This window comes from Brachycentrus maculatus, unplaced genomic scaffold (genome assembly GCF_059751285.1).
Source record: "Brachycentrus maculatus isolate JH-2025_06_01 unplaced genomic scaffold, ASM5975128v1 h1tg000139l, whole genome shotgun sequence".
NCBI lineage: Eukaryota > Metazoa > Arthropoda > Insecta > Trichoptera > Brachycentridae > Brachycentrus > Brachycentrus maculatus.
In genome coordinates, this window is record NW_028280892.1 from 93,868 (window position 1) to 110,000 (window position 16,133).

The window sequence follows — 16,133 nt, forward strand, 5'->3', positions numbered from 1 at the left end:
GTATTTTAAAGGTACAGTCCAGTGTAAAAATGGATTTTTCGAGAAAAATCCAATTCGTCCATGGAAATTATTAATTTCATATTCTCAATTATTTTGCTTACGTTTTAACGTTAATTTTCATTTTACTATCTCGTTTTTCTTAATATTTTTTTAAAATTTTAACAGTTTAACACTGTTACAATAATTTCATTTCGAACCCTTATTCGCACCTCGATGGTGCATAAGGCACTGCATCATATAAACGCAGTGTTATCTTGATCGTTAACACATGTAGGAAAGGTGATCAGCCCTCCGCTTCAGGTACCAGTCCAGGGTAATATTGAATAAATAAGTGAAAATATTAGTTATATTTATTTGAACCCCCCTGGGAATCGAACCCGGGACCTCCATTACGGCAGCCGAGCGTACTGACCATTACACTACGGAGGCGGACAAATACCATTTAAAATAATACCATATAAAAAATAAATATTTTAACCCCTACCCGCACATAATGGTGCATAAGGCACTGAATTATATTAATAATTTATTCATGACTAACCTTGTACATATGTTTATTTATATACATAAATATTATAGTACCATCTGTGCGTAGAATAAAAAAGATATATTCGAATAGTGGAGATTTAAACCATATTTTTGAATATTTAATATTTTCCGGGAAAATTATTGTAAGTACCTTCTGTAATTTTCACAATAAATTCGGAAAACTTATTTGGTTTCGTAAAAACAGTAACTGCCATCTATGAAATTTTATAATATATATAACTATCAACTTCAACTGGGTTCATGCAAATATCTTCGTTTTGAGCTGTCAGCTTGTTCTGTAATTTGTAAATTACAAGACAAGCTTTATTAATGTTTTTTTAAACATATTTATACATGTACTCATATACTATTTTTAATTAGCATTTCTAAGCGGAGGGCTGATACATTTCCTTCATGTTGCAACAATCAAGATAACACTGCATTTATATGATGCAGTTATGCACCATTGGGTACGGATAAGGGTTTGAAGAAGATGTATTTTTTCTACACCAGTAAAAATATTTGCCCAATGATGATTGAAATGAGTAGTATGCCTCTCCACACATAGATGTCAGACAAATATTTTGTATAGTTCGGCTGTCCAAACTTAAAACACAGTAAGGGACATTTTTTTGGTAGTACGTTTTTTTTGCATTTTTGGACTAAGTAGAATCTACTTAGTCCAAAAATGCAAAAAAAAGTACTACAAAAAATATCCCTTACTGTGTTTTGTGTTTGGACAGCCGAGTTGCTTCTGTGTTTATAAACAGTACTTCTGTATTTGTACGCGAAGCAAAGTTTCGCGGATAAACACTCAAGCCATTAAAGCTTATTTTCTAGAATAAATATTGGAATATGTTTTTTTAGAAAAAAAATAATAAAAAATATATATATAATATTTACATACATATATTTGAAACTTGTTTTTATTATGTTTTTAACTGCATACTTTTCAATAACCATATTTTCATTTAGAAGAAAATTTTTTTCAAGACAAAAACGGTGTTTTAAGCAAAAAATTCAATTGCTTCAAATGTTACCTGAGTTTAAAGAAAATCAAAGTTAACTATTGGCAGGAAAAATTAAATAAAAAAATATTACCAAGGAAAATGAACAGGCTGTTGATTTACATTAGGTTAACACTAATCAATTTACTAACCACCACGCCGCTTCTCCGCAGGGATAGGCAGAGAAACTAGAAAGTCACAAAAAAAAATTTAAAGAGTAGTATTTGTGATTATATCATTTACAAAAATACTTTAATTTCATACTATTTCTGAATGCAATAGATACATATTATAAGAAGTTGAACTAGAATAAAAGTGTTAATATAAAATACAAAATACTCGACTTACATCATTTGTATATATGGGTTAGAAAATGGTGCGGAATGCATCGAAACATGTGTCACAGTAGATTTTGAGAAATAGTGGTATTCACTAAGTAAAACTTTAATTAAAATTGAGATTTTTGTTAGTGCTAGATGCCATTTATATCCAGCAATGGAGGACAGAGGGCTCATGAAGAAGAAGAAAAAGAAGGATATTAAAACCATGGCCTTATGTATTTTATATACCCACTTGCAACATCAAAACGGATGAATTTTTTAAAATTAAAAAAAAGATAAATATTTGTGTTTTTATTATTTTACACAAATATTTCAATTTCATACTATTTCTGTGAGCCTAAGCGGCTCATTATTAAAAATAGGTATCAATTAGTGGTAGAGTGGGTTCGAACCGAGAAACTCTGACTCAAGAGTCCGCGACACTAGCCACGGTACCACAACCCGACACAATCTTCCTCTTCCACATTCATACATACCCGCCGAATATTCCAATACTAGATTTATATTATCCACTGACACTTCGTGATGGAATTGCATTTTTAATTTATTATTAGATTAAAACCAATATTTTTAGCTTTTCCACTTTTTTATTTAACCAGCGACCGGGTTTCGTCGTTACGGACATCATCAGACTGGTGAGAGGCTATACAAATTGTTATGTTATATATAAAAGAAGGCAGGAGTTGATAACCATGATTTGATATAATTTTATGAGAAATTAATTTAATTTGAGTGAATTTAAGTATTGTATGATATTTAAATATTTTAAATATCATACAATACTTAAATTCACTCAAATTAAATTAATTTCTCATAAAATTATATCAAATCATGGTTATCAACTCCTGCCTTCTTTTATATATAACATAACAATTTGTATAGCCTCTCACCAGTCTGATGATGTCGGTAACGACGAAACCCGGTCGCTGGTCAAATAAAAAAGTGGAAAAGCTAAAAATATTGGTTTTAATCTAATAATAAATTATTCCAATACTACCGAGTTTTTTTGTGTTTGGGTGTGTGTGTGTGTGTGTGTGTGTGTGTGTGTGTGTGTGTGTTTGTGTGTGTGTGTGTGTGTTTGTGTGTGTGTGTGTGTGTGTATGTGTGTGAATTAATAAATTCTGAACAGCGTGAAATAGTCAAGTACGTACCTAGATAAAACGCAGTTATGTATGATGATAATGCCCAAGTGGGTACATATACCATGTGTGGTTCTTCTCACTCGTAGTACGTAGTTCGAGGCACGATTAATGGCATTGACCCTAAACGCCTTTCAAAAATGCAATCGCCTACATACATAATAATTGAAGTATTATGTAAAATAATGCGGTTACTTATTGTGGGTTAGAGAAACATATCGTATTTAGGCACAGTAATTCATAAAACAGCCGCGCGAAAGGCCAGACGTGTCTCCACGCACATTTTTTTTAAATTACCTAAAGTCTCAGTGACTCTGAAATCTAGCTACGGCTTATGCAACACCGCTTATCATGACCCTACTCAGGCTTCAACTTTTTAAGTTTCATAGCCCATGCCTACTCGTGAGTGGATTTACTCTTTATGTTTAAAGTTACTAAAATTTCATGTAATTCATAAGTTGTTTTATTTTATAAAGTTTTAAAAATGTACCACAAAGTACTGTATCTGCGAAAAAGATTTAAGATAATAAAGTTGCGTTAATTTAGTTATATACAGTTATATTCAGCTATATGCACCATCAGCGGTAAATAAAAATTCTTCATCTTCTTCTTTTTATTATTTTTCTTGCCTTATTTGCACCCAATGGTACATAGGACACTGCTTCCCATGGACGTAGTGTTATCTTGATATTAACTTGCATGAAGGCAAGGTGATCAGTTCTGCTCTTCTTGTATTGTATTGTGTGTGTATATGTGTCTGTGTGTGGGTGTGTGTGTGTGTGTATGTATGTATGTTTGTGTGTGTGTATTATTTCAAGTATGGGTCTCACAAGTTTCTTTTCAGCGTTATTTCGCGTGGATCCTGGGATATTTGTTTATTTTCAATATGCTTCTTACCTTATGTTTTTCTCGTTTATTTCTTTTAAATATGCTTCTTGTGCCTATTTATTATACCTGTTTACTGTTTTTATATTTTGCCATGTATTAGTATCAGTTTTGGTTATTAAAAAAAAATATTTTTTGTTCTTTATTATTTGTGTTCCAGTCTTGTTAACCTTAATCCCATGTCCCAAAATGAGAAATAGAAATTACTCATCGGGAATATTATACGTATATATGACTTATGTATGTAATTTGTTTTGAAATAAATAAAATATTAAGGAATCCCACTTTACAATATACCATAATCCCAGAACATTTTTTTTAGATATTCTCAAATTTTGTTAAAGGTTGAAATAAAATCCATTTTACATAGTTAAATTAATTTTATTACAAACATCTTAAATTTGTATGTAGTTTCTAGTTGAAATATTTATAGTATGTACAATGGTTTAACCTATGACTAAAAAATAATCAACATTAAAATTATAATTAAATGGCCGGTACATGAACGAGTGACGTCACGAATGCATATGGCTGATCAACCGATATTTTCGAATTGCAACTTGGCGACCATAGATATAGTGAGAATTGCCATTAGAGGGTGCTTACAAAGGTGCTTTATATTTAGCCGCCATGAAAACGAGCAATAATAACAATAACATGTTATGGCATAAAAAAATATTGATTTATGTGCGACCGAAAACCGACAATGAACGGATCGTGCTATAGAGACAGATTCTCTGCCATATACATTCGTAAAAACATTTACCCGTTTATTTGAGCGAAAAAAGCTTATTCTGAAACATCTGTATAATAATAAATCCCTTACCGTACCCCTATGGTGCATAGGGCACTGCTTCATATAAACGCAGTGTTATCTCGATCGTTTACACATGAAGGAAAGGTGATCAGCCCCCCACTTCAGGTACAAGTCCAGTGTAATATTGAATAAATATTAGAGTGAAAAAATCACTTATATTTATTAAACCCCCCTGGGAATCGAACCCGGGACCTCCAGAACGGTAGTTCAAAAATCTGTAGCCGAGCATGCTGACCTACGGAGCACTACGGAGGCGGACAAAAACATCTGTATAATTCAAATAATAATAGCACCAAATGATTGTAATATAATGATAGTATTATTTTTAATTCCCAACATTTTGAGTGTGTCCAAATACGTATTCACAAAAGTATTTGGACACACTAAAACTGTTGTGAGCAAAATTATAACTGGTCAAATTATAAACTGCGTAAAAATTTAAAATCAAGTTTCCAGGCGTTTCCCAGTATGTAAAAATAATCCGGGGATCGGATCTTGCATAAATCCTAATAAAGGTCTCTGTTGAATAAAAGCTTTCTCAATCCAACATAGAAATATTTTAGCGGAGGATGCGAGGCAACAAAAGTTTGAGAACCTGTGAGAAGTGATTTGACGATTTCGCAAATCACTTCTTTAAGACTTTTATGTATTAATTGTTAAATCAAAACAAAAGATTTTTTGAGTCTACTAAGTTGTATTTTACTGTCAAAAAAGACATAAAAATTAACCCTTAGCACTCGAATGCCGCCATAGAAGCGGCATGCCTGGTTTTGCCGTATTACTCGAGTGCCGTTGCTATGGCGCCAAGAAAATAAAGTCCTAATACACAATATTTTCACAAGATTTTGAGTGTGTCCAAATACTTCTTCACATAATCTGGATTATCTCCAATTACAGGAGTTATTTTCATATTATTTTTTGACATCTCATCAAAGGTGAAGAAGAATATGGAAGTCTGGGCATTTACGGGGCTGACGACCGTCATAGGCTGGTAAAGTGGTCACTACTTTACACACGTGTAACATTCACCAATTCTACCCATTTTTGACAACCACGCTACTCAAATTCTTGGAAGTTCTATATATATGAACCAATTTTGAAACATTGTTCTTTGATCTCAATATTTTTAATGTATGGTATTTTTCTTTTCAATATAATTGAACCAGAATCATATAAGTTCAATGAAATACTAATAAGTCTCGGAATCCAATTGAGTTGGCGTTTGCACATATCAAATAACTTTCGAGTGCAAAGGTTTAATATTGTGACTATTGTTTCGGTTAGTTACAGCATTTTCAAACAAATGTCAATGTCATATTATATATATTTACATCTCATCAAAGATGAAGATATGGAAAACTGGTCATTTACGGGGCTGACGACCGTCATAGGCTGGTGTTTAAGTGATCACTTCACACACGTGTAACATTCACCAATTCTACCCATTATTGACAACCACACTACTCAAATTCTTGGAAGTTCTATATATATGAACCAATTTTGAAACATTATTCTTGAATCACTAGAACTTTACTAGAGACATCTATTGGTGAGATGTCAAAAAATAATATGAAAATGACTCCTGTAATTGGAGATAATCCAGATTTCGTGAACAAGTATTTGGACACACTCAAAATGTTGTAAAAGAATGTCAATGTGTTTGATGTAACAATTCATACATAAATAAAATGGACTTCTACAAATTAAACGTCAAATCAAGAAATAAATACACTTTATAGACTTTAAACTTTTTGGCTTGGCCGTACATATTTAAAGTTTCACTCAATCTTGAATTGCAAAATTTTTCAATCAACTTTCAGTGGTTTTACACCAGGTATATGAGTTACATCTGAAATATTCCCGTTCGTATATATGCCATTAACAGACAAGCCATTTGTAACTTTCCCGTTTGCGACTTTGTTGCTGGGAATTTTCTCTTCTACTGTTTTATTTCTTTTCGAAATGGCACTAAAAAGGTTGTTTATTGGATATTCTACGAATATTGCCAAGAAGAAGGCACCGATGAACGACATGAAAACCAATCCAAGTCCACTGAGTAGCTGAAAAAAATACAAAAATTAGAATGAAAATGAAATTGATTAGACAAATCTAACGTCATGGTTTTTGGAAAAGATTAATGCTGATATACAATAGGTGTAAAAACGGCGCCAGCTCGGTAATCCGAACGTAAAATGTGCAGTGGGCATTCGGATTACTAAATGTTTTGAGAAAAATGAGGCAGAAAAACGATATTTTGTAATATTTTAATTGAATTGTAATATTTTAAGTAAACATTTTATTTTTGAACATTGCATATCGCTGGAGTGAGAGAAAAAGGAGTGCCTTTCAACAACATCATATATCAAAAAACTAGATTTTTCAGGAGATCGTTTTTAAAGTTTCACACTTAATTAAACTTTTTACTGTGTAACAGATCTTTAAAGGTAAAACCTGAATGTTTTTTCTCCATTTGAAAGATATGTAGTATATTTCAAAAAATAATAAAACAATACCGTTTTTTCAAAATGCAAAAACAACACTTTCTGACCTGTAGCGGGTAAATATTAAGTTTAAAATATGCCGCTTTTGCTGGGATATACTACATTTTCTGCACAACTGAAAATTGTCGATTTTTGATTTATGACATTATTGAAAGGAGTGAGCGATATATGCATCATAAATTTTGTTGCACTTACCACTCCTTTCTCGTCGTAATACATATTCTTGTCTCGCATAGAGGTGAAGACAATCACCAGCAATGGGTTAACGAGATACACGCAGTATGTCAGGCGAGCCAGTGGTATCCATACGTCTTTGGACAATACTCTGCCCAAATTGCCTGGAAAAAAGACAAAGTATCACTCTGGCACACTTGAGGATAATAAGAGACAAAAGGCAGTCGATAATGAGCAGTACGTTGAGACAAAGGATTCAGAATTTGGACTGTGGATTTAGTTCGGAAGCTGCTTCTCGTATTGTGATTCTGAAAGCGACCGTATTTCAATGGCAAGCAATTTGTCTAGTTAATGTTTTTTTGCATACGATTTATTTTATATCATCACTCATACGTGAGTCCACATTCCAAAAAATTCAGGATGCTTTATTTCCTTCGACGATTAAGGTTTATGTATGGTATTTTTTTAATGAAGGAATATTTTATTTTAGGGCTATTTCAAGACACAGTACATAAATACGCGCACACACACTCCGCACATATGCGCACATACACACACATACATACAAGCATAAACACAACACATACGGACACACATTCACGCATAGACGCACACACCCATACACACACACACACACACACACACACACACACACACACACATACACACTCTCACACATACACACTCTCACACATACACACTCACACACATACACACTCACACACATACACACTCACACACATACACACTCACACACATACACACTCACACACATACACACACACACATACACACTCACGCGAGAAACACAAATGATCACTTAAACCAGCCAATGATAAGTCGTTAGCCCATATGCTCATCTAAATACACTTTTTCATCTATGATGAGGTATTTAAAAAAATCTTGATCAAGGAGTATGCAGTTTGTGAGTATGTGCGTGTATGTGTGAATATGTGTATATGTGTTGGTGTGTGTGCGTGTGCGTGCGTGCATGTGTATGTGTGTGTGTGTGTGCGTGCCTGCGCATGTGTGTCGTGTGTGTGTGTGTGCGCCTGCGCATCTGTGTCGTGTGTGTGTGTGTGTGCGCGCGCGCGCGCTCACACTTCAATGCGAAAAAAAAATCACCATGAATTGCAACAAAATTCAAACGTTTGAGGACACTCATTCTCTTGGGTCATATATTCACCGACATTCCGAGATAGGAAGACTGCGAGATCGATACGCGATAAGGTACACAAACAAACGTCCTTCATTCGATTCAGCGCTCTCTGACTATGCCTAAGCACAGATTGTGTGCGTATTGCATATTGTGTGCATATTGCATAAGTGCACATTTACCGGCGTTGTCGGTCAGGCAGGACACCATGAGCCAGACGGAGCCGAAGGACCACAGCACCCTGGAGGTGGAGAGGTAGAGCATGCTGAACTCCAGGCTGACGTTCCTGGTCGGCAGCGCGTACAGCGGCCAGCCCGTGCAGGCCAGATACAGCGACCAACCGCACCAAGCAAATAGCTGAAAAACAAAGCTAGGCTGTAATTCAAATATCACAAATTAAAACATGCAACCATCTGAAAGACTTAAAACAATAAAAATTATAAAAACAACTTATATAAATATATATATATATATATATATATATATATATATATATATATATATATATATATATATATATATATATATATATATGTATGTATAAATATATATATATATATATATATATATATATATATATATATATACATATATATATATATATATATATATATATATATATATATATATATATATATATATATATATATATATATATATATATATGCAACACTGCGTTATATAACACTGCGTTTATATGATGCAGCGCCCTATGCACCATCGGGTGCGGATAAGGGTTTTTTTTATTTCATTTTAATTATTTTTTTACTTAGGAAATACCACTATTTCTTCAAATCTACTGCGAAACGTGTTTCGATGCATTCCGCATCCTTTGAATGATGCGGAATGCATCGCAGTAGATTTTAATAAATAGTGGTATTTACTAAGTAAAACATTAATTAAAAGTTGATAGATTTTACCACAAAGTGAGTGCCGAATCAATTAATGAAAAAAAATAAAAGTTGCGGGTAACAAATATCCCGCTTAAACGGAAGCTAGATATGGCAACGGATATTATTAGATTATGAGTGAGCGTTAGTAAAAAGGTCACCTTGTTTTTGGGTAATTTGTCCTTGTGGTGATAGTACAAGTAGGCGCTAAATATCCCTATAAGGTAAGGAGAAATTCTCATCCAAGGCGGACTGTAAAAAGTGTCCGACGTTTCGAAGACTGTGTGGTAACTGAAAAAATAAAAATTAGATATCATTTATTTCCTTTTTAATGTACATTACAACAGTTTTATATTATTTATTGATTCAGCATTAACTTTGTGGAATGACATGTTGATTTTTTTTTTAATGAAACACTTGAATATACCACTTTAATGATTTTTATTTATATATACGACTAGTTTCGAAAACAAACAGCTGTTTTCATTTATGTATTAATTTTAAATCAAACACAGATTTTTTGAGTCTACTAAGTTGTATTTTATTTACAAAAAACACATAAAAAATTATACTGTGACAATTGTTTCGCCTTGTTAGGGCATTATCAAACGAATGTGAAGATCAAATGGACTACGGTCCTTATGTAGCTATACAATTCTATGTGACAGTTTTAACATGTGCAGTAATAATTTATGGGAGACAACAGTCGCTAATGGGGGATGTAGGTATGTACCCTTATATTTGTTTTCTGGGAAGGGAAGAATTTATTGGCCATATTTTAGAGATTTTAATACAATTGTTGGTAATATTATTTTTAAGAATTTTTATATGTAGATGTAATTATTAGATTATCAATAACGCATCATGCAAGCGTTTACATAGAGAGAGATGATGTACAGTAATAGTCTATTTAAATACATTTAGCAATAGTGAAGACCTAAGGTTAGTTTGTTCATTAAGTAGTGGGGGATGTAGGTATGTACCCTTATATTATATAAATCTGTGTTTGATTTAAAATTAATACATAAATTAAAATGGAGTTCTACAAATTAAACGCCAAGTCAATAAATAAGCTGTTTTCATCTTCTGATAAAAAATAGAATTGACGATTTTTGATATATGACGTTGTTAAAAGGAGTGAGCGATATGTCAATGTTTTTACGAAGTTTAAAATAAAGTGAATATCACATTTATAATTAGTTCAAATTATGAGTCACTCACTATGGTTTGTAATCCAAGACTTGTACTATATAGGCTGTATACAATCCTGACGCTATACACAATCCGAGTGCAATAATTGCTGATGTTTTGAAGTAACTGAAAAAGAAAAATATTAAAACAAAAATCAAACTTGAAAGTCCACGATCCAACTCCGTATAAAAAGTTTCATTTTTTAATTCGGCAGTCACTTTGTGGTAAAATCTATCCATGTTTAATTCATGTTTTACCTAGTAAATACCACTATTTCTTAAAATCTACTGTGACACGTGTGTCGCTGCATTCCGCATCATTTCCAAACACCAATTCTACCCATTATTGACAACCAAACTACTCAAACTCAAGTTCTATATTTATGAACCAATTCTGAAACATTGTTCTTGAATCACTAGAACTTCACTAGAGACATCTATTGGTGAGATGTAAAGAAGCTTTTTACTAAGCAGAAACTCTTATATTAGACTTATCCAGACTTCCATATTCTTCTTCATCTTTGATGAGATGTCAAAAAATAATATGAAAATAACTCCTGTAATTGGAGATAATCCAGATTTTGTGAACAAGTATTTGGACACACTCAAAATGTTGTAAGACGTGATTTGAGTGAAACTTAGAAGTCTGAAATCTGGATTACGAGGTTATATTATAACGTCTTGAATTCTCATAATGTCTTAAATTTCCGGTTCCTTGAAAATTTTTAAGTGTCATTAATATACTTTGTTCATTGGTAGACGTAGATTCTCTTTTTTTACAATCCAGATTCGGACCTCACATACTAATAATCACTCAAACCAACCTATGATGGTCGTCAGCCCCGTAAATTCCCAGACTTCCATATTCTTCTTCATCTTTGATGAGATGTCATAAAATTAGTAGTAGTAGTCAACTTAAAATGGGCCTACTATTTGGACATGTAGAGCAGACAGCTGGCCACGACGAAGAACTGCATGTCGTTGGACAGGTAGTAGCCCCAGGACATGCAGGTGATGGAGACGCCCGGGATGATGTTGTTGATGTACAGCACGTTGGTCCACCAGTACTTGGCGCAGAACTGGTCCAGCCTCTCCCGGTTCCAGAGCGCCGAGGACCTGTACACCCACTCTCCCGCCGTGTGGGATACGATGAGCATGTATACGTAGACCGGGGTCAACCTGCGAAATGTCGATAATCAAGTTTTCATTATTGTTTCGGCATTCACTTTGTGGTAAGACATTATGAAATTGTAAAATAAAACCACTTTTTTACCACTTGAGTTTATTTTATTATAACGAGCAATATAAGTTGGCGAAAGAAGGATGAAAGTAGACTGAATGCAGTCGAAATGCGATCTCTCAGAAGAATGTGCGACAAAACGATGTATGATAGATGTGCGAATAGTGAAATAAGGAAGGAATGCAAAGCTGAGATAAGCATTATCGATAAAATTAAGGAAGGTGTGTTGAGATGGTTTGGACATGTAGAACGAATGAGTGAGGAAAGAACGGTAAAACAAATTTATGAGGCGAATGTTAGAGGGAAAAGAAGCAGAGGAAGACCGAGAAAAATATGGCACGATCAGGTATGCCAAATACTTGAAAGTGGTCAGGTTAGGAGTCGTAACAATCGGCGGGTATGTATGAGGAGATGCACGAAGAGGCGAAGAATGTTTGCAAGGACAGAGTGGTGTGGCGCTCTATTCTCTCTGCCTACCCCTGCGGAGAAGCGGCGTGATGGTTAGTTAGTCAGTTAGTTTTTTAACGACTAGTTTCTACGTATATAGTTTACAATTTAATCAAGTTTTCAGTGTTTTGATTTTTTGTCCCACTTTCATAGTTTTGAGTGTTTGTATTACTTGGGAGTTATTTTTATATACTGGTATCTTACAATAATATAGATGAAGAAGAATATAGAAGTCTGTGTTTTTACAGAGCTTACTACAAACTAGTCGTTATAATAAAATAAACTCAAGTGGTAAAAAATAAGCGTTTTTCATTTACAATCTCAGCATGTGTGATTGCCGAAACAATAAAAAAACTTGGCTATTTATTACAACAAAAGTTTTCAGTATTTTAAGGGTGTTTAAAGGAGGTTTTGTTTCCACTTGGGAGTTATTTATGATGTTATCTTATCGTCCGCCTCCGTAGTGTAATGGTCAGCACGCTCGGCTACCGTTCTGGAGGTCCCGGGTTCGATTCCCAAGGGGGTAAAATAAATATAAGTAACATTTTGAGTGTGTCCAAATACTTGTTCACAAAATCTGGATTATCTTCAATTACAGGAGTTATCTTCATATTATTTTTGACATCTCATCAAAGATGAAGAAGAATATGGAAGTCTGGGCATTTACGGGGCTGACGACCGTCATAGGCTGGTTTAAGTGATCACTTTACACACGTGTAACATTCACCAATTCTACCCATTATTGACAACCACACTTCTTAAATACGTAAATGCCCAGACTTCCATATTATTCTTCATCTTTGATGAGATGTCAAAAATAATATAAATATAAGTAATTTTTTCACTGTAATATTGATTCAATATTACCATGGACTGGTACCTGAAGCGGAGGGCTGATCACCTTTCCTTCATGTGTAAAACGATCACGATAACACTGCGTTTATAAGACACAGTGCCCTATGCACCATTGGGGTGCGGATAAGGGTTTTAATATAATAATAATATCTCAAATTATGTTTGATAAAGAAGAATATGAAAATCCAAGTATTTACAGGGCTTACGATCTGTCAAAGTGTAATTTCTATATTAAGATGTCAATCTACGAGCTTAAAGATATTTTGAGAAATTTTAATTAATGCATATTAATAGCCATTATGTCTGGATGTCCAGAAAGGTGAATGTTACACGTGTTTCAAGTGATTACTTTAACCAGCAAATACCAGATCGTAAGTCCTGTAAATTTCAGGATTCCATATTCTCATTTTTATACACTTACTCGTCTTTTCTGTTCATTATCAATTTCATCTAGATCAAAATTAAATATATATATATATATATATATATATATATATATATATATATATATATATATATATATATATATATATATATATATATATATATATATATATATATATATATATATATATATATATATATATATATATATATATATATATATATATATATATATATATATATATATATATATATATATATATATTTAATACCTTTTTATCCTTTTGTATACTCCATTCATGAAATCTTTTATCGTCTCTTGTAAAGGCGGTCTGCTTCTTTGGTTCTTGGGATTCTTAAAAAATGTGTAGCCTAACAGAAAACCGCTGAAATCATTTAAAAAAAACATTTTTAAAAATCTGTATAAAATTGTACAACACGAATTGAAATGATTTTATAACATTTAATAAATTCACTGCGATTATATATTTACTGTTTACTTTGTGTAATGTAAAAACACAATGAGTATTTAAATTTATGTGTTGTCTTATCTGTATAGAACGCTTAACAATCTTCATAAGACAGTTTACAGATTCCCGATTTATACAAAATATCATCTTTTTCTTAAGATTTTTTATTTATTTTAGTACCTGATGGATTGGCTAAAATTACCCAAAATAAAAGTACTGAAGACGGGATAATCAATTCGCCCGTAACTAATAAATTGTTTTTTTTTATTAAAACACCGTTTTTTGTATTATTATTTTTTTTATAGATTTATATTATCCACTGACACTTCGTGATGGAATTGCATTTTTAATTTATTATTAGATTAAAACCAATATTTTTAGCTTTTCCACTTTTTTTATTTGACCAGCGACCGGGTTTCGTCGTTACCGACATCATCAGACTGGACTGATGATGTCGGTAACGACGAAACCCGGTCGTTGGTCAAATAAAAAAAGTGGAAAAGCTAAAAATATTGGTTTTAATCTAATATTTTTTTTTTCTTTGACAAGTATATAATTTTGAAACGAAAAGACTTATTGAAAGGTATGGTTAAAAAAATATATATTTGCCGAATTCCATTAAAAATTTTAGAAATTATTTAGAAAGATGAAATTAATAAAACTGAAATATTGTTTTTAACCAATTTTCAAGTATTTTTTTCAGGGATGGATATGTACATGACGATGATGATGATAAGGTCAAAATCGGTCGGAGAAAAAAGTACTTAAATAAAATTTAAGTTTATTTTACAAAATGTTTATAAAATGTGCCACAAAGTATCTGTAAAAAACATTTGAGAAAAAATAATAAATAAAGTAGTTGGAAATACTAACCTCATGCAATAAAATGTGTCCACTACAAATGGAGCATTCTGGAAGGTCTGAGACGCTAAGTCATCATCCGTATAGTGTATTTTATGTCTTCCTTCATATTTATCCATACCATATATTGTCATGTGCCCATATACTATACATCCCATTAAAATAGTTCTAAAAAAAACGAAATTTAAGTTTTGTAGGTAGGTACTAACAATACTTAGTGTGATTGCATTTTATATAATAAAATAACAACTCCAGGATTCGGATCTCACATTCAAATGAAAGACACAACATTTGGAGTGTGTCCAAATACTTGTTCACTAAATCTGGATTATCTCCAATTACAGGAGTTATTTTCATATTATTTTTTGACATGTCAAAATGTGTCCACTACAAATGGAGCATTCTGGAAGGTCTGAGACGCTAAGTCATCATCCGTATAGTGTATTTTATGTCTTCCTTCATATTTGTCCATTCCATATATTGTCATGTGCCCATATACTATACATCCCATTAAAATAGTTCTAAAAAAAAAGAAATTTAAGTTTTGTAGGTAGGTACCAACAATACTTAGTGTGATTGCATTTTATATAATAAAATAACAACTCCGGGATTCGGAACTCACATTCAAATGAAAGACACAACATTTGGAGTGTGTCCAAATACTTGTTCACTAAATCTGGATTATCTCCAATTACAGGAGTTATTTTCATATTATTTTTTGACATGTCAAAAAATAATATGAAAACAACTCCTGTAATTGGAGATAATCCATATTTTGTGAACAAGTATTTGGACACACTCCAAAAGTTATGAATAAATTATCTGGTCAAATTTTAAGCTTTAATAATAAAAATGAATATAGGTTCATATACATAGAACTTCCAAGAATTTGAGAAGTGTGGTTGTCAATAATGGGTAGAGTTTGGTGAATGTTACACGTGTGTAAAGTGATCACAAATACCAGCCTATGACGGTCTTCAGCCCTGTAAATGCCCAGACTTCCATATTCTTCTTCATCTTTGATGAGATGTCAAAAAATAATATAAAGATATTTAAGTTTTGTAGGTGCTAATATTTCTTAGTGTAATTGCATTTTATATAATATAATAAAATAGCAACTCGAGGATTCGGACCTCACATACAAATGAAAGAGTTTCTGCTCAACAAAAAGCTTCCTTCATCTCACCATAGATGTCTCTATCAGATCGATCAGAACCTAAAATCTGTAAGTGTCAAAAGTCTGCGTTA

General features: G+C 32.6%; 1 protein-coding gene across 1 annotated transcript in view; it reads right to left on the reverse strand.

The window, feature by feature from the left end:
- Positions 1-6,375: 6,375 nt before the first annotated feature.
- LOC148309074 (nose resistant to fluoxetine protein 6-like) overlaps positions 6,376-16,133 on the reverse strand; it is a 41,448-nt gene continuing 31,690 nt past the window's right edge. Inside the window, exons 6-13 of the mRNA XM_088260587.1 lie at positions 14,898-15,053; positions 13,827-13,940; positions 11,559-11,807; positions 10,660-10,755; positions 9,600-9,729; positions 8,731-8,905; positions 7,414-7,556; positions 6,376-6,777 (exon numbers count right to left, since the gene is read on the reverse strand). Coding sequence (XP_088116713.1) covers positions 6,523-6,777; positions 7,414-7,556; positions 8,731-8,905; positions 9,600-9,729; positions 10,660-10,755; positions 11,559-11,807; positions 13,827-13,940; positions 14,898-15,053 — 1,318 coding nt within the window. The 3' untranslated portion in view covers positions 6,376-6,522. The remainder of the gene's footprint in view (positions 6,778-7,413; positions 7,557-8,730; positions 8,906-9,599; positions 9,730-10,659; positions 10,756-11,558; positions 11,808-13,826; positions 13,941-14,897; positions 15,054-16,133) is intronic.